This window comes from Trichogramma pretiosum, unplaced genomic scaffold (assembly GCF_000599845.2).
Source record: "Trichogramma pretiosum strain Unisexual culture from Peru unplaced genomic scaffold, Tpre_2.0 scaffold1, whole genome shotgun sequence".
NCBI classification, from domain to species: Eukaryota; Metazoa; Arthropoda; class Insecta; order Hymenoptera; family Trichogrammatidae; genus Trichogramma; species Trichogramma pretiosum.
The window spans coordinates 1,380,719-1,406,426 of NW_019641703.1; the positions used below are offsets into that span (position 1 = coordinate 1,380,719).

General features: G+C 39.8%; 5 protein-coding genes across 8 annotated transcripts; 3 read left to right on the top strand and 2 right to left on the bottom strand.

Moving 5' to 3' along the window:
• The first annotated feature begins 2,394 nt into the window (after positions 1–2,394).
• On the top strand, positions 2,395–11,208 carry LOC106657582 (muscle M-line assembly protein unc-89-like). Of its 2 annotated transcripts, none has more exons than XM_014379181.2 (6): positions 2,395–3,049; positions 3,715–3,939; positions 4,057–4,133; positions 4,202–6,226; positions 7,032–9,757; positions 10,254–11,208. In XM_014379181.2, exons 2-6 carry the CDS (start codon positions 3,764–3,766, stop codon positions 10,920–10,922), a joined length of 5,673 nt encoding a protein of 1,890 aa, XP_014234667.1. In that variant the 5' UTR covers positions 2,395–3,049; positions 3,715–3,763; the 3' UTR covers positions 10,923–11,208. The 2 variants fall into 2 exon arrangements, with proteins under 2 accessions (XP_014234667.1, XP_014234675.1); XM_014379189.2 differs by lacking the exon at positions 2,395–3,049 and adding an exon at positions 3,549–3,567.
• A 925-nt stretch (positions 11,209–12,133) lies between these two features.
• On the top strand, positions 12,134–14,827 carry LOC106654318 (ubiquitin-conjugating enzyme E2 J1-like). The gene is made up of 5 exons (XM_014374123.2): positions 12,134–12,903; positions 12,978–13,183; positions 13,294–13,484; positions 13,572–13,665; positions 13,754–14,827. Exons 1-5 carry the CDS (start codon positions 12,867–12,869, stop codon positions 13,997–13,999), a joined length of 774 nt encoding a protein of 257 aa, XP_014229609.1. The 5' UTR covers positions 12,134–12,866; the 3' UTR covers positions 14,000–14,827.
• Positions 14,828–14,831: 4 nt separating this feature from the next.
• Positions 14,832–16,609, bottom strand: LOC106654326 (small nuclear ribonucleoprotein-associated protein B). The gene is made up of 3 exons (XM_014374134.2): positions 16,396–16,609; positions 15,453–15,987; positions 14,832–15,340 (listed from the first exon to the last, which is right to left on the bottom strand). The coding sequence occupies exons 1-3, from the start codon at positions 16,396–16,398 to the stop codon at positions 15,228–15,230; spliced, it is 651 nt and encodes a 216-aa protein (XP_014229620.1). The 5' UTR covers positions 16,399–16,609; the 3' UTR covers positions 14,832–15,227.
• Positions 16,610–17,029: 420 nt separating this feature from the next.
• LOC106656504 (hemK methyltransferase family member 1-like) lies at positions 17,030–18,870 on the top strand. Of its 2 annotated transcripts, none has more exons than XM_023462778.1 (5): positions 17,030–17,496; positions 17,557–17,633; positions 17,739–17,838; positions 18,110–18,363; positions 18,434–18,870. In XM_023462778.1, the coding sequence occupies exons 1-5, from the start codon at positions 17,251–17,253 to the stop codon at positions 18,672–18,674; spliced, it is 918 nt and encodes a 305-aa protein (XP_023318546.1). In that variant the 5' UTR covers positions 17,030–17,250; the 3' UTR covers positions 18,675–18,870. The 2 variants fall into 2 exon arrangements, with proteins under 2 accessions (XP_023318546.1, XP_014232997.1); XM_014377511.2 differs by having other exon boundaries at positions 17,226–17,496; positions 17,739–17,961.
• A 9-nt stretch (positions 18,871–18,879) lies between these two features.
• Positions 18,880–21,588, bottom strand: LOC106656535 (bestrophin-2-like). Of its 2 annotated transcripts, none has more exons than XM_014377562.2 (5): positions 21,453–21,588; positions 20,200–21,378; positions 19,923–20,113; positions 19,538–19,847; positions 18,880–19,458 (listed from the first exon to the last, which is right to left on the bottom strand). In XM_014377562.2, exons 1-5 carry the CDS (start codon positions 21,521–21,523, stop codon positions 19,098–19,100), a joined length of 2,112 nt encoding a protein of 703 aa, XP_014233048.1. In that variant the 5' UTR covers positions 21,524–21,588; the 3' UTR covers positions 18,880–19,097. The 2 variants fall into 2 exon arrangements, with proteins under 2 accessions (XP_014233048.1, XP_023318545.1); XM_023462777.1 differs by having other exon boundaries at positions 19,538–19,850.
• Positions 21,589–25,708: the final 4,120 nt, after the last annotated feature.

The following is a 25,708-nucleotide window of genomic DNA, read 5'->3' on the forward strand; positions in this document are numbered from 1 at the left end:
GAATGAATTTTTACAGCTCGTAAGTTCTGTATAATGTACGGTAGAGAAAGTCGAGCTTTATTTTTTTCAATTTCTCGCACAACACTCGCGCGAGGACTTGGAAATTGTATACGTAACATTTCGATATAATGATTCTTAATACGTCTTATTAAGGAGAGCTAGCGTAAACAGTGACTTTTAATCTTTGCATTATAATCTCATTAAACTCGCTCTACTCTCGAGCTTAATTATCATCAATTATGATTGCTTTATAAAATTAATACTCCCTCCTCCCCTCACTAGGTCGCGCGTTGTCGTCGTCTGGGGCACTCGGGCGCCCGGAGACTCTTTCAGAAAATATTTTCAGTCCGCGCGAGAGAAATATATAAGATATTCGCCCGCGCGCTCGAATAATAAATCCGCGCGCAGGTGACAAAATTTAATCTCATCGCTTCACAGCAGCAACGACAGGAATTGTTCCGCGGAAAATTAATCATCGAATCATCGTTTTTACTCATACATCTCGCGAGGCTAAATTTAGCATTCTTTTCTCTCTCTCTCTCTCTCTCTCTCTCTCTCTCGCTCACCTTTACCCTCAACAGCAGCCCCCGGAAAAGCTACTGGAGAAAACATTGACAATTTATGGGCACGTGATATTTTTCTATACATGTATCGCAGCCGCACCGCTCATATAGCTTCTCGCGCTGTGTCTCGGCAGCGTGGTTGTTAGTTTACTCGCGCGATAAATAATATCTCGCTTGTAATATGCTAGAGCTGTGCAGGTCCGGGGGCTTCGAGTGTTATTGCGTTTTCTGCACAAGTTGGGCCGCGTGCAGTCTGCGTGTTGTATACCTATACGTCGCGTGGGCATTATATATACGCGCGAGAACTCGGTGCAGAGAGACACATATATATAGAGGAGAGCTGCGAGGCAAGGTGTACGTATGTATAGATATAAAGCGCAATAAAGCTCTCTACCTACCTAGGCGAGAGCGAGCGCGGCGCGGGAGAGCCCGGGCAAAGATAATGGTTAAAGTTTAAAGATTTTGCAGAATGCGCGCGCGGGGGGTAGTGCATACCTACCAGTAGTAGTTGTAACATGTATTACATACATACACACCAGTTGTATGCGTACACAGAGAGAGAGAGTTGTACAGAACGCGAAACGATGCGAAATATTTTAATTATCGATTTCGACCAATTTTTTCCCGATTAACGCTGTAATACATATAATTCGTATATAATATGTGCATTCGTACATATCATACGCGCGCTGCGATGATATGAATGAGCTTTTTGAATATTTTATCTATACATACTGATTCGGCAAAGAGACGTGTACATGCATACCGTGTGCCGAATCGCGAGCGCGAGTCCATTTATGAATTAAAGATACAGCTTTATGATTCCGTTGAAACTCCACGAGCCGAATTACATGAAATATTGCGCGTGTATTTTGGCAGCTCGCGCATTTTGTGTACGACACCTGACGCATTTAATACACGCGTAAAGCTCAAAATGCCCCGACGCGTAGTATTCGCGCGCGCACTAGTTGCGTATTTTCAACCATTGTAAATGGCTGTAATTAATAAGGCTGATTTTCGGTTAAGGGAATCACAAATTAATGTTGTAATTTGTAGAAGCGAAATTATACATGATTTTGATTAGTCTTTCGAAGCGGATATTCTATTTGATGATGTAACATAGTTATTAGTTTCGTTTGGACCAAGCTAAAAAACATATCTAAATTCTCATGGGCGAAACTAATACTAATTTAATCGATGGAAGATTAAAAACGTTTTAGATAATTAATCTATACTTGGAAACTCTTGTACAAATAGTTTATTCTTATAAACAATATATTTACTCATTTACTCGTATAAAATAATACGGAGCTAAATCTTACCTATACCTATAACGCGCGATGCGTTAATTAACTTCTATGTTTTTGTTTATCTTACGTAGGGGGGCTTATATCGAAATTAATTGAGGGAAGCATGTGCTTTATGAATATACACGACACGAATAGAAGTCGCTTTCTCCTATCCTATATTCCTATGCGGCTTTGTTTACATAATTTGACAGCGATCACAACAGAGGCGCGGCGAGTCAGCGAACTATAACACTTGGAATTCGGAGTCGCTCGCGATTTTCGCGCAAATTTACCGACCGGTGGCGCCACCCGACGCCAACGACTCCGATTACTCGCGCTATTATCGCCAAGCGTCAAAATCGGCGCGCAGCAGTTCCATTGTACACACAACCCTTTCGTGCCTAATGTCGACGAACTAACGTCTGCGCGACCATATCGCGCTCCGCATTTTCTCCTCTAGGTTGTAAATACATATACTGCGGCTGCGGCGGCGAGACGACGTCGACGACCGCGACGCACTTGTACATATCGCACGAGTGATACCAACTTACCCGCCACGCAGCCAAAGTCTTTTAGGAGTCGCGCTAGCTATATATATATATGAAATATACATTATATGTATATAGATAGAATCAAGCCCCTTGCGCGAGTGTATCAACAATATATGTACATATAAGCGACGCTATAGTGTAAGTCAGTTTCTCCGTACTTCGTCGCGCACGGCGTATATAATAATACCAACGTAGGCGGACTTTTTCGCGAACGCGCCTCGACGATGTTTTCGAGTCGCGCGTTATAAGAAGTGCTGCTCCGCTCTGCTGCTGCGTGTGTGCTAACATATAGAGAGGATTCTTCGAGATAAGTCTCGGGGCCCTCGAGAGACACGACTTATCGGCGAGGCATATATATCCCCCCGCTTTCGATATACGTACACGAGAAGAACGCTTGGGTTTGGCGAGTGATCAATTGGTAAACTTTCCGCTTTTCCCGTACAACTATACTGCTAGGCGCAATAACTATACAATCGACTAGCAAAGCGACGTAGCTGCCGAAAGAGAGAGACAGAGAGAAAGAGAAGAGAAGATTTGCGCTCGGAGAGGTTATGTGAAACGGGACAACTGCTGTGTGCCGTAGTTATGTACGATAGGAAATGAGTTACTACACTCGCCCGTTTGTGAAGACTTATCAGTGAAAAAGGTGAGAAGCGTAGATCTTATGGCTTTGATTACGACTCCGTGACTCTTTGACTCGATCAAAACGTGTGAACCATCATCTTTTTTTTGCCTCATCCGCGAGAGCTCATTTATATCGGATGGACAGTGACAGTCGTACGACTTAATTATCATAAAGAGCTAGCCGATTTGAATAACACGCCGAGTCAAAATAAGCCTCTAGTGAAAATAAACACAGACGAACTTGCCGCATTGTTTTCATACGAAAACTCGGCTTTAGTGTATAGGTATTTCTAAGGATTTTAAAGTCATTTTTTCCTCATGTGAGACGTGATTTAACTTTGTTTACTCCTGTGCATAGAATTATACTCGCGCTAATTTATGTGAAATTAAATTTTTTTTTTTAACTTGAAGTTGTAAATATAAATGTTAGATTACATTTTAAATATCCAATGCTCAGAATATTTGAATCATAAAATCATGTTTCTAAGACTTTTGATGAATATATTGAATTAATATATTGATAACTTACCAACTTCAAAGGTATTCAAATAAAAAAACTTTTGCACTATTTTCTAAACATCTTTACCTTATATAATAGTGCCCTCTCCAATAGCAGTTATAAATGATCGTACTTTCACCAATTCCTTAATTCTCATTTTAATCTTGAAATTTGTTTCTATTTTATAGGTTGTATGAATTGAATATTGAAGAAAGTTTTATTAACTAGTTTGCAATCATGTGTGACCAAACTGCTATTGAATATTTGGATGGTGATGTTGTATGGGTAAAATTAAGATCTTACTGGTGGCCAGGTCAAGTTATCAGTTTAGAAAAATTACCAAAAGAAATCCAAGCTGAATTTGAAAAAAAGCCTATAATTGCTGCTGTAAAATTTTTCCAAGAAGATTCATTGTGAGTAATTTAAATGTCTTATACGTTTTATAATAAATCATAATATGATACTATTAGGCATGTATGAAACTGTTTAAAAACATTGTATATTAATCAATCCTATTTATAAAATTTCAGTGAGTTTGTTAAAAATTTCCATCAAATTTATCATTACAACTGTACCCAAAAAGAAGAATTCATTAGAAAAGGATTAGGTAATTGATATTAAAATTAAGATATAAAACAATAATTGATATACTATAACTTTACAATTGTTTTGTAGACAAATATCGAGTTAAATCTAAAGATGGCTCAAAACTTATGGAAAAATTTCCTGGAGATGTTAAAACAGCAGAAACATTGACAAATGGTGATCCAAATATTCTGTCTCAAGAAAGATTTATGCCACAAAAACGGCCAAATGTTTCAGACTTATTTGGTAGTAAACCTTCACCTCAACCTCCAACAAAATCAAGAAGATCAGCTAATTTGATAGGCCAAAAATCTTCAAGAGATAGTAAATATGATTCAGGTCCCAAAAAAAGGTTTTCGTGCAATCCTGTAATGAACAGAAGTAGTACAAGTGGAGAATTTTCTTGTTATGTTTGTGATTTTTCTACGAACAGAGTAAATGTGATAATATATCATTTAAAAACTCATTATTCTGAAAATGATTCTAAATTACAAACAAAACTTGTAACACCTCAGAAAAGTAAGCCCAAAACTCCCCAAGCTAAAGCAAAGAAAATTGTTAAAAAGAATGTATCTCAAACTAATGATGATACCCCAAGAAAGCCCAAGCCAGCAACAACAAATAGCAACAAAAGGAAAAGTGTCACAGCAGAAATTGAAAAACCACCAAAAATTAAAAAATCTGATCCAGAAATACGTGAAAAACTATTGGCTGATTGGAATTTAGACTCTGATGATGATGATCTGTGTGATAGCCCAGATTCTGAAAATAAAACTAAAATTGTACAAAAAGAAGATGTCGATGAAGATGATAAAGATAAGGAATTGCTCAATGAATCTGAAATGTTATTAAATGAAACTGAAGGTTTTACTTCGTTGAAAAGCCCATCACATGAATCAACAATAGATTTATCTCAAGAAAAGGAAAGTGAACAAAATAAATCAGAAGAATTACAGAAGTCTGTTACAAGTGTTGTGGAAAAAACAAAGTCTTCTGAAAAAAGTGATAGTAATTTAGATAAGTCAAGAGAACTGTCTTGTTTTGATTTTAATGAAGATGATGTTGATGATATTAATGTTTCTTCAATTCGTAAGAACTCCCAAGAATCTGGAAGTCAAGCTATTTCAGATAACAAACTGGAACTACCAAAAGATTCTGAAACAAAATCAATTATTGAAAAGACTGGTGAAATTGTAAAAAAAGTAACAGAAGAAACAAAAGTTGAAAAAATCAAAAGTCCAAGAAAAAAGTCTGAAAATGAACTTCACACAGATATTTTACCATCTTCTCCAACAAAGAGCCCAAGAAAAAAAAGTGAAGGAAGTGATCAATTAACAGAAATTTTACCAACCTTGCCTGTAAAAAGTCCACAAAAAAAGAATGAAAGAAATGAACTGCATACTGATGCAGTATCAACCTCACCAACCAAGAGTCCAAGAAAGAAGGTTGAGGAAAATGATCTCTCTACAGTAGCTGCAATAACCTCCCTATCCCCATCAAAGAGTCCAAGAAAAAAAGCAGAGGGAAATGATCTTTTTACAGAAACAGCACCAACCACCCCAGTTAAGAGTCCGAGAAAAAAGAATGAGGCAAATGAACTATTTACAGAAGCAGTACCGACCACTCCTGTTAAAAGTCCAAGAAAAAAGAATGAAGCAAATGAACTAGTTACAGAAGCAGTAGTGACCACTCCAATTAAAAGTTCAAGAAAAAAGAATGATGTAAATGAACTTTTTACAGACTTCTTACTTATATCCCCAGCAAAAAGTCCAAGAAAAAAAGGTGAGGGAAATGATCTTTCTATGGATACTGTAGCTACCTCATCTTCAAAAAGTCCAACTAAAAAAAGCGAAGGTACTGAACTTCAATCAAACACCTCATTAATTTCACCTGCCAAAAGTCCCAAGAAAAAAATCGAGGAAAATGATAAAAAAGATACTCTACCAGTATCGCCAATGAAAAGTCCAAGAAAAAAAATTGAGGAAGGTGATCTACATTCAAGCTTACCACCATTAGGAGCAATCAGTCCAAAGAAAACGAATGAAGGATATCAATTAAATACAGATACTGCTTCTACTAATTCAAATCTTACTGTGCCACTTCATGATTCAAAAGGTAATTGTAGTTTTAGTAATTCAAACATTGGTGATGCATCATCATAGCATGGTTTATTATTTAATTTGTAATTTTGAATTAAAATTGAACATATGCGTGCAATCAGTCTAATTTCTTATGAAATTGGTTTCCTATCAAATAGGAAAATTGTTTAGGTATTAATTTTAATTTAATACCTAATTTATAAGAATTAGTAAATGGTAAATAGTAGTTTTAGAAACTGCATTTTTTGTAAAAAAAATTTTTTTTTAATTTAAATAAATGGATTACACACCAAAAAATGTTGTACGCATTACCTATTGAAAAATTATTATACTTAATACAAATGATTAATTGAATTAAATTTTTGCTAACCATATGTATTAAATGGTTTCTCTTTTGGCTAAATTGTTTTAAAGCAATGAAAAAAATTAGAAGTTTCCGTTTATTACGTTGATTAATCAAATGTGAAACAAATAGAAACGTCTCAAAAATATGTTGATTTCTGCTGTAATCTAATGTGTTAACATGATTGAATATACTGGTCATTGTCTTTAATATAATTTCATTAAGAAAATACCCATATTTGTTTATTATCCAAGTAGGATCTTCTAGTAAAGCTACATTTTATGTGGCATTTTCCATTAGTCTTTTTCATTTTCTTTTTCTATACAATCATCGTTTCATGGTAGTCTCACTTCAGACCATTTTAAATGTTTTAAAATTTTCATTTCTTATAAAGTTATAGTATTACCTTTATTAATTTGAATAATTAATCTATGACTATTGCTATGTTGGAAAGTAAATTTTTATTTTGTTCCAACAGATGATCTGAATTGTTTGAAGAAAGTCGAAAAAAATATCGAAGACGTTAAATCAGAAAAACCTGTCACGGATCACGTTATGCAAATTATCACCTCCGTGAGTCGAACACCTCCTGATTTGGAACCAAAAGTGACTTTGCCCAAAAAATCGCCCGAAAAAAAGCCTCGCAATTTAGATACAGCTACGATCACAGATAAGAAGCTAGTGGTCAAGGCCGTATCGTCTAATCTCATCAAAAGGGACGAAAAGAAAGAAATTCCAAGTACATTGAAAAGTAATGTAGAAAAGCCAGTGGCAGTCAATGCTGCCGCGCCGAGCGTTCAAGATGATAAAAAACCGAAGTTGCAATCGAACGAGGTCAAAATCTCAACCGCTGCGTTATCGCAGGAACAGAAGATCATCTTATCTCCGAGCATCGTAAAGTCACCCGTGAAATTGAGCGCGCTTGATACTTCTATCAAGACAGACAGTGGCGTCGTAGCCGAATCGAAGACGGTGACGCCGAAACGCGAAAAGCCCAGAATCATCGAGAACGTCACCTTGGACAGACCAATGGTATTTAAAACCAGAGCCATTAGCTCTCGCGGCAACAAATCTGCTGATTCGAAAAAAATTAACTACATCAAGGCGGACACTCTGAAGATGTTGACGAATAACACATTGGTGCAAGACAGTGGCGTGACCTCGATCTCGACTACTCCGAAAACCTTCATCATCAATCAAGTTGGAGCCAAGACTAGTCCCAAGACGCTCGCGAACGCTCGGATAATCGAGCAAGTAGAGTCGCCAATGAAGAAGAAGAAGTTAACTCACAATCTCGGTGTGGCGCGCACGGACATCAGCTCGATACTAACGACCGCCGGAAAACGATTGAGTACTCCGGTGAAGTTACAGCAACATCAGCAGTTGCCCGCGACGCTGACCAGCAAATCCGACGAGGCGAGCGGCAAGGCCCTGACACTGCAGCTCGGAACGTTGCCAAAGGTTAGCTCGAACAACAGCCCATTGCGAGCCGGCGTTGCTACGTCCACCGTTATGAAGAAGCAAGTGGTAACGTCGAAGGCTACAAGTTTGAACGTCAAGCCTACCGACAAATATATTGTTAAAGGTATGATGCCGGCCTCGTCAAATCAATTTCAAATAATCGTGCAGACGTCGACGTCGAAGAATCAAGACACGGTCATTCAGAGGGACAACAAGCAAACGGTCAAGCCAGTCTCGAAAAATACAAAAATAATTCAACATCCAGATGGAAAAGTCATAATCATGTCCAATAATGATCAGACAGTACCTAAAAAAATTGTACAGAAACGATTTTCCTCCGACATCCCGTTGGATAATGTTCCCACACTTATCGATAACAAAGTTCTCGTATCGGAACCCGCCACAGGCGCCAAATTCGGCGGCCAGAAAAAAATTCCCGGCATCGAGATATCAAATTTGAAGCAAATGCAAATGGGTAATCCAGGTTTCAAAAAGGTGGTGCCGCAGCAGTTACCCGCCAAAAAAGACGACGTTATGGCGACACTGAACTCGAGCCCAAAAATCGCTGAAAATGTAGCGAGAAAGGCAGTCCTGACTCCGATTACCGGCTCTCGCATCAAGGCTCTGGCTGCTAGCAAAAAGACGACGGTATCTCCTGTTGCATCGGTAAACAAGGATACACCCGTGAAAAAAGTCAAGCCACCGACGACTCCGATCACGCCGAGTACCCCGATCAGTACCGTGACAATAACGGTACCTAAACAAGTGGCGACGGAATTGCAACCAAAGGTTGCCCCGAAACCGAAAGCAGCAAGAGCTACTGGCAACAAAAGAACAGCAACGCCCAAAAGAACTGCCAAGACTGTCACTACGCCTGCAGCAAGTCCAATGGTAACACCTGTTGTTGCTCCTGTAGTTGTTCCTGCGAAAGAAGTTGTCGTTCAGCAGCCACCGGTCATCGTTACTGAACTGCAGCAACCGAAAATCGTCAGTGAGCAACAGCCACAGATACAGCAGCAACATCTGCAGCTTCCTGCGCAGACTTTTAGCATTACATTGCCAGCAGTAAGTGGGGACAACAAAGAGACGCCGGTAATATTTACGGATACACCCGTGAATCTAGGAGACAACAACGAAACGTATGTTCTTGTCACTCTCGACGAGCAGGGCCGTTACAATCCGATCGACAATAATTTCATCGTGATGGGTGAAAACGGCACTGTTTTCGATCCGAATTCGTTGGAACAACAGGTCTATCTCGTGGATAACAATCCGATCGTGGATCTGCAGCAGCTCGAAGAGGGCAAAGGTGGCATCGCGAAATCGTCGTCGACCATCGAATTGCCTGCAGGCACGAGCCTAGCCACGGATAATAATCAGTTCGCCGTCGTGACCGAACCACAGGATACCTTGACGTTCGAGAACATATCTCAGACTAACCTCATAAACAAAACCATTTTGCAATCGACGATCATACCGCCGAAAGAGCCGATATCCTCGTCTCAGGTGCTAGAAACCTCCTTGACTCTGAATCAGCCCATAATGTCACCGTTCGAGATTCAGAGCAACGGTACGACTCAGACTTCGTTCACGGTATCGTACGTTCCCAAGAGCGAGTCGTTCGAAACGGCCAAACAGGCTGAGAGTGTTGTTTGCATGGAGGGACAGAATGAAACAAATGCCGCTTCGACGATCGCCCAAATGACCATATCGGAAAAATCATCGAACGATGAAAAAATTCAGGTGAATATTTGTGTGTCTGTGTTTAGATTATTTTTAAAAAATAGGTATATGTTTTCGAGCTTGTCAGTTGAATTGACAACTTGAGAAAGCTCAATACTTCGAGCGATTTATTCCATTGTTTTTTTGAAGATTCATGTTCATTACCCCATGTAGTTTTCCTAACATGTTTTAATAATTGAGTTTTTAATTCTTGTTTCTTTATAGATTCAGGTTTACTAAGTTTCTGTTTGTAGTAGCTCTTTTTCATTTGCTTCTTTATTTTACCTATTTCCAATTTATATATTTTTTATTGTTAGTAAATCTTTTGTTCTATAAAATTTTTTCTATTATGAATGAAGAAGTCAGGTCATACAAATCATCATCTATTGATAACAGTTTTATTATAATTATTTTGTTGTTTAGACTTTCATTTATTTAATTTCAAAAGATGAAATAGTGAAAAATAAATGTCCTATCAAATGTATTGATGTATTGAAACGCTATTTGTATTTTACAGGAACCAACCTACGTTCTGGATCAAAAGATTATCACTCAGGATTCTGGTAGTACTGAAATGTGTGAAAAAATGGAAACTGAAAATATTCATAATTCTGATGAAGCTGCTAAAGATGATTCAAAACTTATGACTATTGAATTACCGAATGCAAAAGAACGTACAGATGAATACGAAGGAACTCAAGTGTACCCTCTTGATAACATTATTAAAGAGATGTCGTCAGATCTTAATAACGAAGGTATTAGTTTCGGTAAAAACGATGATTTATTCTTGAAATCGGGTGATGTTTCTGATGAAGTAAACGCATCGTCATATCAACTCATCAACGAGGACGAAGTGGCAGCTTCATCATACATTCCAGAAACTCCAGAAAATCAAGACGGAGACCAAGATCAAGATAGTGCAATAAGTACATCGTCCTATGAAATATTACCATGTGATGAATTGAACATAGCCAAGTCAAAAATCATTAATGACGTACCTAATCAAGAACATTTAACTATTTGTTCCGAAACGTACGATCATACTCGAGATTGGACATCAAGTCAGGTTTTTACGCAGTCGGAAAATGATGAATACCAAGTTTTACAAATAAGTACTCAACAAATTTCTGATAATAATCAACTGGAGGAAAATAATTTTCATGAAAATTGTGAGAAATTTCCTTAAAAATTAAATTCTTAATGAATTTAGAATATCTTGAAACACATTACCTTGCGGTGAGCTATTATTTGGAAATTAATTCCAATGAAAAAGGCTAACAAACTATGCTGAAAAGTAAAACAATCTCAAGTGTTCTTATTTACATGTATTGAATTGGATTCGTTCTTGAAGACAAGGCTTTTAATGATTTCCTTTTTTGCATTAATTTTAAAAATTGGAAGAACATGTAATGAGAGCATGTATAATTGTACACGTGTACAGAAATATAAGTAAAATATAAATAGAAACATAACTGGCCTAGCTTTTGTTTATTCATAAATGTGAAAAAAACTTTTTTAGGGTGAAATTGTTATGTAATTATGATATTGATTTGATTAGATACAGAATGAAATGATGGTTTATTAATTGACACAGTAGAATATGTGTATAAGAATTTGGTTTTATTAATCAATAGTTTAAATGTTAAATTACAAAGAAATATTTTAAACAGAAATTACGGAAATTTAATATTTATAAGATCTTTTTGACGCGGTCTCCAAAAATATCTTGTAAACAAACGTACTTAAAGTGCGATTTTCTGAGTTTTATAGCGTCATTTAAAAATCATTGTCACGATCAATTGGGATGTCAGCTTGAATTTGACTAATACCTAAACTTTTTTATCAATTTTAATTTTAAGAGGAAAAAATACTTTTAGTAGTGGTGTGAATGACAAATAGAATAGTATTTACATTTAAGCATATTCATAATTGCAAATATGTTTTTTACACATTAAACTAATGATTTAAATGAAAATTTCCTTAATATATTATATATATCTTATTATTATAAAATAATGTGTATGTAATAAAATTCATTTTAAGTATCAAATTCATATGGATTTTTTTCCTCTTTATTCATTATTGTTTAGTTCATTATCGTTTACTTCATTTTCACCAATGAACCCGCAAAGCTGCAATGCACTGTCTTGACTAAAAATTAAAGCTTGAGGTTTCATTGTTCATAAAAAAATTTTATTTCAATGGGAAGAATTAAACCAAAATTATTTTTCAATCATTTCCGAATAATACAGTTATCGGCACGAACGCATCAATTGTTTTCGTGCACGCTTCTGAAATCTGTCAAAAAAAATGACAAACATCCGTCAGTTTCGAAATCGTCGTGCTTAAGCCACTCGACGGCATAAACGTCAAATTGTCAAGTTTTTAGCGCGCAATCGCACAACCAGTATCGTCGCACGAAAATTTCGCGCTCGCGTTTTTAATACATTGCATATTGTATAAAGGTCTCGCGCACGGCAGTGCTACCTGGCAACAGGCAAAAATAAGGGAAAGCGCGAGATAAGGAATTATCGCGCGACTCGTTCGCGCACACGGACACGCATACTACACGAAAACATGCAGTAACACACACCGAGACACGTCAATCTAAAATAAGGTTATTCCTTCGCGCGAATGATATCGTTCTATGGCCATCGCGTCGCGAGTCCGTGTCTGTTTACCAAATAGCTCCGAATCAATCGCGCGTCACAGCAGTGTGTGTATAGTAGCAGAAATGCCTGACATGTATCGTGCAGAAGAACAGTTGTGACATTACAATGTAAATAAGCTGGATATATCGAGGAAGAAAGGAATGATCGTGTAGGAAAGAAAAAGGAGTCGGTCAAATCTCGTCGTGTGATGCGCAATCTATCCGATAGTGTGTAGTGGTAATTTTTTCGATTAAAAGCTCGATATGTCATCGACGACAACAAAGTATCGTCAACGATAATGCCGAGCACGGTTTCTCGCGTGATCGTTTTACGGCCTGCAATAATCATACGTGTACTTCGGAGTTTTTGAGCATTAAAACGCGCCGCGAGCGAGGTCACGTATTGTTTAATTTTATAAAACGTCGTCATTCCAAATAGCGCCGAGCATCGTGTATACACAACAACAATAATCGCGGACCATGGCTTTCGAAAACAAATTCAATACCAAGAGCTCAGGTTTGACAGCTTTTTCAATAACACTGAATATTCATGAGGCGAGAACTCTTCCACGCATTATCTTATTGTTGTAGCTGTTAAACGGCTTATGAAAGAAGCACAAGAGCTTCACGATGCCAACGACGAGTACTGCGCCTATCCACTGGAAGAAAATATATTCGAATGGCATTTTACTATTCAGGGTCCACCGTCCACCGATTTTGAGGGTGGAATATATCATGGAAAGATCATATTACCACCTGAGTATCCCATGAAACCACCCAATATTATTTTATTGACAGTTAGTAGATTTTTATAATAATCGTTGCAGCATTACTTGCTAAGATGATTATACAGCGGTTCTCACTGTGTTAATCACTTTATTTATAAAAAATCTAATTTAAATTTAAGCCTAATGGACGATTCGAAGTGAACAAGAAAATATGTCTCAGTATTTCGGATCATCATCCAGAAACTTGGCAGCCTTTATGGAGCATTCGGACTGCCTTATTGGCTCTCATAGCATTTATGCCTTCTCCTGCGAATGGCACTATCGGATCATTAGATTATGCTCCAGAAGAACGTAGGAAACTAGCTTGGAAGTAAGCAACAATTTCGAAAACTATCATTACTTTGTAAATGTCTTCATAACTTACCACTTTAAATTCTGAAAAAAATTAACATTTTAGATCGTTGAACTGGGAATGTGATCACTGTGGTAAAATTGTAAATTTGTTATCGCAAAATAAATCTAGAGCTAGAGAGCAACCACTTCTCAGCAATGTGAGTTTAAATTAATATTTTTTGATTTCATGCTATTTATATAAACTTTTTACTTAAAGTACTAACTTTTATGATTGTATTATTGCAGCATGAAACTTCAGGAATTGATGAAATAAGCAGTACAGTCACTGATACTGATGTGCGGGAACGAAGATTTCCAAGTTCAAATACAAACACCACTGTTCCACAAGAAAGGCATCTTGAACCAACGAATGGTGTACTACAAGAAGATGTAAATAATTCAAACAGCTCCTCTTTAAATTTTTTAATTGGTTTCCTCCTATTTGGAATACTGTTCTTAGCTATGCGTAGACTGTTATACTTGATATTATAGTTAAATATTATCTTCAATTACACACAAAAGCATATCAATTGTTTTGTTGTCTCTTGCAATAAGTTCAATATAAATCTTAAATATTTGCTTAAAATGTAAACTATCAGATATTTATTACAAAGTTATTATCTTTATGATTAAATATAGAGTATATAGATTTATATGATGTATAATTCACATAATTACAAGAAAAAGAATGGTTTCTTGTATATTGCATAAAATCTCAACAAGTTGTTATTTACAGTACACAAAGGATTGAAAAAAAGTTAATTTTTATTTGAAAATATTATAAAACATCAAAAGAGTGGAATTAACTCTCTTGAGTTATTGAGATAGATGCTACGTGAATGATAAATATACAAAAATGTATTTGGGGTCAAACGTTAGACCTACTTGAACTGTTCTGTCCTAACTTGTACTATTCAGTTTTTAGTTACAATATTTTGTAACACAGAAAGTATTGCAAAGATGCACAATTAAATCACAAAATCATCATGAACTAGATGATTTTGTAAATTCTTTAGTAACATAAAGATTTTTAACAAAATGTAATAGTTTTTTACTTTACACCAATGATTTTAGTTATATTTTATCGAGAAGCGCGTGTCGCTCTACAGCTGTGCATTGCAATTTTACTCACTAATATTCTTTTCTTCATTTTAATGTTATAACAGATATTGAGTATCTGAAAAGTCCAGCAAATTCCTCAAAGAAACAAAGAGATTGTAACTTGAACACAGTTTTTCTGTGTGGAGAGAGGAATTTTGTGCATTACACAACTAAGAGCTAAATGTTCTTTATTGAAGATAGAATAAAATATGAACTCTAGAAATTGTAGAATTATTGAAATTGACTATTTATTACTTTAATTATAAAACTAAAAGTAAAAATTCATTAACTTGTGATTAATGTTTTTGACAGTGAAACATACTTGATATTTTTCAAGTTGAACATGAAATCTTTATACACTATTATGCATAAGGTACAAAAAAGGTTTTATCAAATCATTCCAATATTTATGTGTAAGTCGAAATTGTAAATAACATGATAAAAAACCAGGAATTATTAATTTACAAGATTAATCAACTCTACATGAATTTTCAAATTATATTAAGTTCTGCAAACATCACATTCTCAAAAATGAGAACTCGAAGAAACAGAATTTCAATTTCAAAATAATAGTAGCAGATAAAAACACTTCAATTAGATAGTTTTATTCTATGAATATTTAGTATGGCCGAGGTGGAACGCCTCGCATCATACCGGGAGGAGGTGGTCGAATGGTTGGAGCTCCTAATGGGGGTCCAGCCCGTCCAATTGGCTGCATACCTGGTGGCATTCCTGAAAAAAATGTTCAAATTATTATCTTGAAAATTCAAAAAAATTCTTTTCAATATAGTGGCTACAAAAATATCGTAGAGATTTGATATTTGTAGATGTTAATATTATTTACCCATTATCGCTGGTGGTGGTCCAAGCATTCCTGGTGGGGGTCCACCAGTCACTGGCATTCTTGGTGCATTTGGATGCATTTGAGGTTGCGCAGCAACTTGTCCTCTAATTCCGGGAGCCATTATTTGTTGCGATGGACCTCCAATACCTCTTACAGGTCCTTGTAATCCAACAGGTATGCTCGACATGTTGGCAGGCATTCCACGTCCAGCAGCTCGGCCAATACCAGATGCTGCAGTTGAACCAGGCATCGGTACTCTTGGGAGACCTTCTTCTGGTGGTGGTGGACCTTCAATGGTCAGAGATACTATGTTTTCTCCTCTCAATAAAACGAATCCCAAGACTCTTTTTTCTTCTCTCTCGGGTTGTCTGGAATTTTTTGGCTTAATTTTCCTAAACTCCTCACAATCTCCAAGTATAAGATTCATGTGTTTATCAAAAGCTTTAAAAGTTCCAATAAACGTACGAGAATCTTGTAAGATTATTCGAACTCTGTAGTTGATATGCTGGAGCATTTTATTATTCTTGCCAATCGTCTGAAAAAAAATTGTAATATTTTTATAAATAATTATGGATAAATAAAAAATTCTGTTACTAATTCATATAAAATAATTGATTTTAAATTTGTGAAGTTGAGTAATGAATTGTGCTTAAATTTATAGAAGTACCATCTTGTTTTTATTTTATTCTCCTCGGAGAATCATTTCTGGTTCAATGTCAAATTTGAGTTGTCGAAAATTGCGGTTATGTGTACAATCAATATTATCATTTTCATTGATATAGTAAGGTTCAAAGCATGACACGAAGGACACCTTTACATTCTTTGACACGCCAACTATCATATAATCAAACCCCGAAACTCCTCCCGACATTTTTTCAACAATAATCACGCAACGAAAACACGTGCAAAAACGGAGTCGGTGTAAACAAGAGTCTGTACTCACCATTTTGGATGATTGGATTTAAACACAGCTCAGGTGAGAAAAATACTGCTTTTTCCAAGCAAAAATACACTTAGACGGGAATGCGTCGGGTGAGCACTGGAAACGTGCCACCTGTTTAAATAAATAAAGCAAGATGTTTTTGTTAAAAAAAACTATATTCTATGCTCTCCGATGCCGGATACTACCGCTGCATGATTGTGCGGTGCGCGGCGCGTACGGAGCAGTCTGAAATGAATTGTTGTGATGACTGCCATTTTGAGCGCTCCGAAGTGCGGGAATACTTGAACTTTGGATCGCGCGCGATTTCGCGATGTTTACCAAAAAAAAAAAAAAAAAATGGTTGGTACGACTAAATTTATGAGTTATATATTTTTCATCCTTTTATCTAATAATGTACGAGTGTATGTTTTTGAATTTCTCCCGTTTTAGGAAATCGAATGATTGATTATTTTCAATAGAAAATCATTTTATATTTCTTAATTATTTAACCAAGCAAAATTTAAGCAATGATATATTTTCTATGATTCAACAATCATGGACAATCTCACTGAAAAACTGTTACGATCGTTGCGCGAGCTACTCCATGCTCTTTTGTTTTTTGGAATGATGCCACTTGCTATAGGCATATAACTACATTCACATATACAATGCGAGAATCTATATTTACCCTATGGCCGTTTGTTTCTTAATTTACTCATTGCGAAGTTCAATCCACGCGTTGCAAATAGTGCACGATCGGCCAACAACACTAAGCCTCCATAGCGAATATCAACCTTTTTCCAACCGACGTATTTAATTTTGCATTTATAATTCTCGTTGACAATTTTTTTCTTTGTTTTTATTACTTACCACGACATGCTACCTCTGAAATTACTGAAAAAACAGCCGTTGGCGCTGGTTCAATGCCTGAAGCGATCCAACTCCTTGAAGGATCTGCAGCAGTGCGTCCCCGCGGCGATCGAGGCGAGCTGTCACGAGGCTCACGACGATCACGGCACGATCGGCGTCGCCACATCTTATTGGAAGCAGCATCATCAGCACGAGGGGGTGTTACAGCCGGCTGAGTCGATCGAGCACATAATCGCCCACGTGATTGGCAAGGTAAGTATTTTACGTCGTTTATTTATCGATTATTCATTCAACTATTTACTCTTTAAATAGGAAGACTGTCGCGAGAGATGCGTGGACGACATTCAATTGGAAAAGTTACAGCTGCTCTGCGATAATCGCTTAAAAAAGTACGTATGCAATGAAATAAAGGTCAAGATCAATTTGAAAATAATTATTTGTATTTTTAATCAACAATCATTTTGTTTTTTTGTTTTTGTTTGCTTCATATACAGAGCGCCACTCGAATACATAACAGGCGAAGGCGACGAGTCCCGAGACGTGAAATCGATCAGGTTGTCCCAGACGATTTTCATTCCCGAATCACAGACTGAGGTACTTGTTGATTTATTGCTGAAGCACATAGCTCAAAGCTGCTCGAGCGTTTGCGGCGTGCTCGAGATCGGATGCGGAGTCGGCGCTGTTTCGTTGTCGCTCGCGAAATCGTGCGACTGCGGCGTAAGAATCCTTATTATCATTATTATTAATTACTATTATTATTGTACTACAATTAAAAACTTTGCTTAATATTTACACATCATCATTTATTCGACCGATTGATTGGTCTGCGTTGATTTTTTTCTCACCTAATTTTTTTTTTTGACAGATAAAAGTCGTGGCCATCGATACGAATCTCGTGGCTTGCGAACTGACTCGACACAATGCGCAAAAGTTGGGTATCGACCCGACCAAATTGGCCGTTCTACACGCCACACTGCAAGATGACGGCGTCATCGAAGTTCAGCAGAACCTCCCGGACGACGACGAATCTACGATTGACTTCGAGAGCGAGCAATTCGACTTTATCGTGAGCAATCCGCCCTGCACGCCGTACTCTCAGCTAGCCGATTGGCGAAAAGAGTGAGTGTGCAACGCGCGAAGGTCAATCGTAGATTCTCACAATATTATTGTCTAATTTTTTTTTCCTCAGAAACAAAAACATTCGCGACGCAGGAGAAGACGGGCTGAGAGTCGTCCGAGCGATTCTCCTGAACGCCTCGACGCATCTAAAAGTACACGGCGTGCTCTTGCTGGAGATCTTCGCCGCGCAAACGAAGCTCGTCGAATCGATAATCGAAGAAAATTATGCGTCACAATTCAAGTTGAATCACGTATACGTAGACTTGAAGAGCGACAAAGAGATACTGGAAATAATCAACAGGCCGCAGTGATGTTTTCCTCTCAACTCGCATCGATAGCGATTCATTTGTAATATATTAAGACGAATTATAAAAGTACATATCACGTTGCTCTCAGTCGGCAGTATGTAACGCAAAAATTATACGCTCGTGAATAAAAAGAAAAAAGATTCATCAAATTAAAAAAATGCTAAGAACATTTTTTCTCCTTTTATTAGAAAAATCGATTGCTGCAAAAATTTATATATAATATATAAAAATAAATTCTCGAAGCAACAACAGAGCGCGTGCGTGCGAGCGATTAATTAATATAACTAACGAACCATCATCATTTCTCCTATTTTTTCTCTTCTGCTTACAAGAGCTAATTCTTAAAAAAAAAAGATGAACAAACATAATAACGATACAAAAACTATATATATATATCTATATTTATAAACGTAATTGGACAGTGTCTCAGCTTTGTCCTTTGTCATTCAACTCCGTGATCGTCGGGGCGGTGGTGGTGGAAGCGCGTTTGGACATGGTCGCTAATTCGCTCAATAGTATGTCAGTGTCGAGGGCGCCGAGCGACGTGGCGGCAGCCTCGCCGGCCAGGCGATTGCTGATGCTGATGGTGCTCGTGAGCTTCTCCACGGCCCTCTTGGCCCGGCTGTTCTCGCGCTCGAGTTTGAGTTTGGTGAACTCGTCGTCTGAACCGTTCTCCTCGACGGTCGTCGACGGGCTCGGGCTAGAGCTACGAGTACTCGGTTGGTCTGTGTCGCGATTGTTCAATGGCCTGTACACGTAATCCTGGCCTAGAGGCACCGACAGTTTCCTACAAAATGAAGAGAGAGTTTAAAATGACTCCTTTTTTTTTAGTTTTTACTTGTCCTTGTACTATAACTGCTCGTTACCTCGAAGCCCTGACACGGTATCTCGTTGGGCTGCCTTCTTGGGCACCGCTGGGGCCAGCGTCGTTGCTGTCGCAGGACCGGCCCAGCACGCCCGCCAGTGGCGCGCTTGCCGACAGTATGTCGTGGTGATTCTGGCGCGAGTTGGACGTGTGCGAGCCAGGAACATTGACCGGGGCGCTCGGCGGGGGCGGCCCGTGGGCGAAGATGCTCTGCATGTGCGGATAATGATCGGGGCGCATCGACGTTACGGTATTTTGCTGCTCGTCGACCTCCTCGATGACGTCAATCTTCATAGGATCTGCTGCTTTGTCTGCTTTTAGAGAATGAAGATTAATATTTGTAACAACGGTGGTCCGAGTTTGAAAAGTGTCGAGAGTTTTTTTACCTGGAGGCCCCCTCAACGAGGCCGAGGAACTGGAACCTTGTAGTTTTCCCGCTTTCGGGTTATCATCCTTATTGAATATTCGCTTAAGCATATTGGTTACGCTATTTATCCTAGTGAGGGATCCTCCAATGTTACTAGGAGTGGACCCGATGCTAATTGTTCTATCTCGATTACTGACTCGACTTCCGCTTCTGCAAAGAAACAACGCAATTACGTCATAAATTATCTCAGCGCTCGGTAATCGACATTCAAAGTAAAAACAATCGTATAGACGAACCGTGATAATTTATTCGCGCTGGCCACGAAGTGTATACCCGAGCAGGCGTCGTCGTTCATGCCGTCCGCGTACTTCTGCGAGTACTCCTTGTCCAAGTCGTCGATGCGCACCTGCGACGGCTGCAGCTCCTGCTGGGCAGCGGACAGCTGTATGCCCGCTGTCGAGGGCTGTGGGTGCTCCTCGCGGAACGGCTCCGCCGCGGCCGTATACGGTAGCTGACTGGGGAATATCTCGTCCCAGTACTGGTCCCTGATGAGCTCCGGATGCTCGTGGTGCATCTCGTCGACGATCAGGTAACTCACCTGGAGATTGCGATCGACGATCCAGTTGACCTCGAAGTCGTCGTCGTCCTCGCCGAACGGATTGATGAGGGTCTCGGCCACCTTGAGCCAGCCCATGTAGAAGAACATCTCGAGCGTGGTGAAGATCGGGAAGTAGATGTCGACGTTCTTGGGCTCCTCGAGGATCCACTGCTGGCCGATGACGTTGGTGAGGAAGTACGTGTAGACGGCGATGGTGACGACCTGCGTGTAGACGAGCGGTATGCTGATCGTGTCGTAATGCACGAGGCTGCCGCAGGCCCCCCGGAACTTGTTGAGCTCGTCGATGAGCGTCTTGACGGCGAAATCGTCCCGTATGCGGCCCTCGCGGCGCGCTCTCGTCACGATGCTCGACGCCCAGACGATGGGCAGCCAGTGCTTGCTCGGCTTCGGGAACTTCACGTTGAGTCCCTGAATGATGTCGAGCTCGTTCTCCTGGAGCAGGCCCACCTCGACGTAGTGCTCCAGCGTGGGGAAGCGCTTCTTGACCCGCGGCGAGATGTTGCCCAGCACGAGGGTGAGACAGACGCAGACGTAGCGCACGATGGTGCGCCGCATGAGGCGGCCGCGCTCGTCGTTACCGTGAATCGTGGCCGAGACGAATACCGCGATCGAGTCCGGCCAGGGTATGGTGATGTACTGATTCCACCAGCGGTTCATCACTATCGTGACGTAGAAGCCGAGCACGAACGAGAGGGGACTGGAGCTCGCGTGCTTGCGGCAGAACTCCACCACCTTCTCGAAGACGCGCTTCTGATCCTCGTCGAGGCCGAAGCGATACAGGCCCGACAGAGCGTAATAGATTAGAAGGAACAGCAGCATGTCCGTCCAGATGAGCTTGTAAACGCTGGCTTTCCACCTGTTATAAAAAAAAACAGTAACAGTATGAGTGATTGTTGAAAAAAGCTGCAATGCGACAGAATGCCACTGTACCTGATGAGTAATTTGAGGAAGCAGCCGAAACCTCGACAGGTGGCTACCTCCGCGGTATACGATACCGTCATCGTTGATGTTTTTTTTTATGGCAGCCTCGGGCGATCGATTAAAAAAAAAAAAAAAACAACGACCACGAGAGAAAAAATACAAAGTAAAATGAAATAAAAATAAAAGCTGCGCGCACTCGCTCTCTTTTACCGCATGTATTTTTTTCTAGGGCAGATTCGTTTGCAATACGCAACGTTAAAAATTTTTGCCATGTACACCGCGCACTGTTATACTACATAGATAGGGCGAAGAGGAGGTGCGATTTTTCGCGCGGCAACGATGCAGCAGTTATACGCGAACAATGATTACACTGTTGTTGTTGCGATCCTCTCGCGATCACAGAAATGCGAGAAGCAGCAGTAGTATTGGTATTGGTAATAATAATGCTCGGAGGCGGAATCATCGTCGTTGTCGTCGTCCTCGAGTGTTGTTGCTGCTGCTGCTGCTGTAGGCTGGAGGATTCGTATGAGATCGACTCAGCTTCGTGTGGCATCTGTAAAGGAAGAGAGTCGAAATAAATAGAACGAATAGTCAAGGTACGATAAAAACATGTATCTATGTACCGATACATATTCGTAAAATATTTAAATGTAACTTGTATCTTTTATAAACAATAACAACAAAAGTTAAAAGAGACCAGCGACGATCGATTTCTGCACTGGAGTAAAAGAGACGCGATCGACATTTTAATAAGATACGCGCGATAAAATTGCATTGCGATTCTCGGGCGCGCACTGCACACGGTCACGATCGGATCGTTTGATATCCTCCGCCTGTGTTATTATACTTTGATATGTACTCGCGACAAGGATGTGCATTCGTAATCGGCATACTTTTTTTTTCTTTCCATCCTCTTTTTTTTTTGTACTTTGTACGAGTTTCGAAATAAGATAAGTACATTATTCGCGATAAATCCGTAACGCACAATTGTCGTCCGGGGTTCGGTGCGTTTTTCTCTCTTTCTCTTCGTCGGCGGCGGCGTGTGAATCAGAAAAGATAACAGAGTCTAAGCACGTCAGTGCGATGAGCGCGACGACGACGAGTGTTGTATATAATAACGAAAAATACGAGGAAAAAAGAATACAATAAAGCCGATAGCGCACTCGATCGTATACTGTACACGCGATGGGATACGCGTCGTAACAAATTTTCAGGAATTCGTCGTTGCGTCTGTTTATGCTCAAATATACATAATAGATATAATATAACGTCGTATTACTCGCTCGAGCGTGACGTAAAATTAGTTAAAACAATGTTACAGTTCTGTTTCTTTTTTTTTTTTCAAGGGAGCAGCATATAATGTCGGATCCCCGCGGAGATATACGAGCGACGATTCCGACGCCGATAACGCACACACATACACGCACGCATATTTAGAGGCTTTATTGTCTATTAACATTTAGCAAAGTGTGTGTATACGTATATGTAATAATGTCACATGAGTAGCACGTGTGTATACACACGATGTTCGCAAATAATATACATGTGTCCGTGCGCGTCTTCGGTTTTAAAGCCGCTGCGCTAATACTACGGCCTTGTCACGGTCTCATCATCGTCGTCATTATCACGATGATCATCAGGTGCGGTTTGCGCTCCTCGATTTCTCGTTTCAGCAGATTTTTCATTGACGCCAGGCTTATATGTGTATACGGCGGTATAAATGGTTGTAATGTAATGTATATATCTATGTAGAAGCGACTCGATGCTCGGCGTTGTATTATTATATAGATAAACACACAAATAGGCGAGCTCGAGCGAGCTTCGTCGTCGTGTGGTCGTGGCAATTAGGCCGCAACAGCTCTACACGCCTAGCGCGAGACTCGACTCGACTTGCTTATGTGCTCTAGGCTCTATCTATTATAACACGCGATATATGTATATTATCAAGTATAATGGTTAAACGTAAAGCTAAACGCTGGCGATGACAGCGAGGTCCATTTTTTTCTTTGCCGTTACCAATTATGACACTCGCGGCGGCGGCGGCGGCGGACGATCAGAATTTTAATGCGTTGTCTTCCTATACATCGTTCTTTGTCTCGCTCGACTTCTCGACAAAGCGTCGCGATGTAAATACCAGGATATACAAAATTATAACGTATCGGTACTTATGTATATTACTTGTGAAAACAATCTGCGAGCGACTCCACGAAATACAAAAAAAAAAAAAATAAAGTAAGAAGAAAAAGAACAATAGCTGAAATTTGGAGCAAAGACGTGTAAAAATAAAATCTTAGATTTTTCGGTGCCGCTCGCAGCTGCACACGTTCACATGTCATCGCGTGCCAAAGTAAAATCGCGCCGCATAATAAGCGATATATCTATATACATCGCAAACGCGGGTGTAGCGAATCGAAATTCGCCTCTCTTATGCTAGCAGGCGTCTATGCGTCTAGCTGTGTCTCGGGTATTACCCCGATCTCGCGCGTTGGTCGATGCACATGTGCACACAACACAACGCTCGTACTATATGCGATACCAAACCGTGCATGACGCTAATTGCACGAGGTCTAGAAATAAGTACATGGGAGCTAAATAGCTCCGAAGTAGAGTAAACTCGGCACGGTCCACTCGTACTGTACCGAGCACGCACCCAAATAATACAAATCATTAATGTATACAAACGTCTACGTGTGCGTTTCGAAAGAAAAAGTGACGTGCAAAACAATCGTCTTGTGTTATAAGTACAGCTCTCGCGCTGTATGTTCCGTCGAGTTTGTGTATACGTTCAATTCATCGGTTCGTATAAACAGTCCGTCGCAGGAGAAAGAACGAAATATCAAAGAGAGAGAGAGAATGAGAGGAGAGACCGCAGACACACGCGAGGGGGGAAGAAGTGAGTGAGGGAAAGCGAGGGGAGGACATGCTTGCAGGACGTGCAAATCGCATGTGCTATTTTTTTTGCTACGTGTATATTTATCAGCTCGTTGCAGTGCGAGAGATGATGATAATGATATATCTGTATGAAATGAAAGTCCGCATCCGCAGTATCCTTACCTACTTATGTGCGCGAACGAAGTCGATTATTCATAGATAATGTTGCATCTGATCCATGTCGCTCGATCAGTTGATCGAGATAACGAAACCACAAACAGGACCGTTGAGTATTCCTAATTGCAGCCACACGATCAGCCTCGCGTGTATCACATGTAACTTTTATAATAATCTATAATAATACTGTAAAATTACGCTACTGAGTCAATCGCCTTCGATATACGTGTAGCTCTAAATGTATAACGCACTCACTTAATGACACTTAAAAACAAAATATACACAGGCACACTTTTTGGCGAACACGCGAAAAAATAGCGGTTAAAAAAATGGCACAAGTAGTATCGAAACGGCACTCTGCGCGTCGTTGACAGCTCCGCGCTATCGTACTGCCCAGCCGCCGTCACAGGGTAAACAAAAGGCAGCAGAACGACTCACTCAACTCGGAACCATGATTGCGATTTTTGGAGCCAGAGCTCTCGTATGTAAGTGTATAGAGTTGCAAGCGAGAGCGAAATTCTGAGCGTCTGCTGCACACTGACTGCTCGCGCGTCGACGACTGGCGGCGGACCTATAATACGAGCAAGCTCGAACACGAGTTTTTTTCAAATATATAATGTATATATCTATAGGAACAGAACAGAACACACTTTGTGCGCGAGATGTGCGAGAGAGCGATGTGTTCGCGATTCGGGGGGCTCGAGCTGTGTCTGCGACTGCTGTGCTGCTCATGCTGCCGCGCGCGAAAAACCTGCAGCGTGTGCCCCTACCCAACGGCTTTTACTGCTCTGCGATCTCGTGTATACTGGTCTCACTCGCGTGCGCGTTGTTCTCTCTCCCTTCTCCACCGTATAACATGATGATTGCGATTCTGAGCGATCTTTTCTACAGTCGCGCTATCGCGACCCTCGCGCGCTCGGTGCATTTCTGAAATAGTACGAATTCAAAATAAAAATAAAAAAAAAACAACGGAAAAGAGCAGATATTTAAAGAGACCCACGTGCTGCGCGCTTTGGAATCGCCGATCGCCGCGTTAACAACGAGCCTCGTCGCGCGATCGGCTATTTTCCGATACATAACGCGCGGCCGTCGATATAATGACATGTATCGCCGCCGCGAGTCCTTCCGCGTGATTGACGAACATTACCGCGCGCGGGTACGTAAGCATGAAGCGAGTCTTTTATAATATTTATTCGCGTTGGCTCGTTGCACAATTT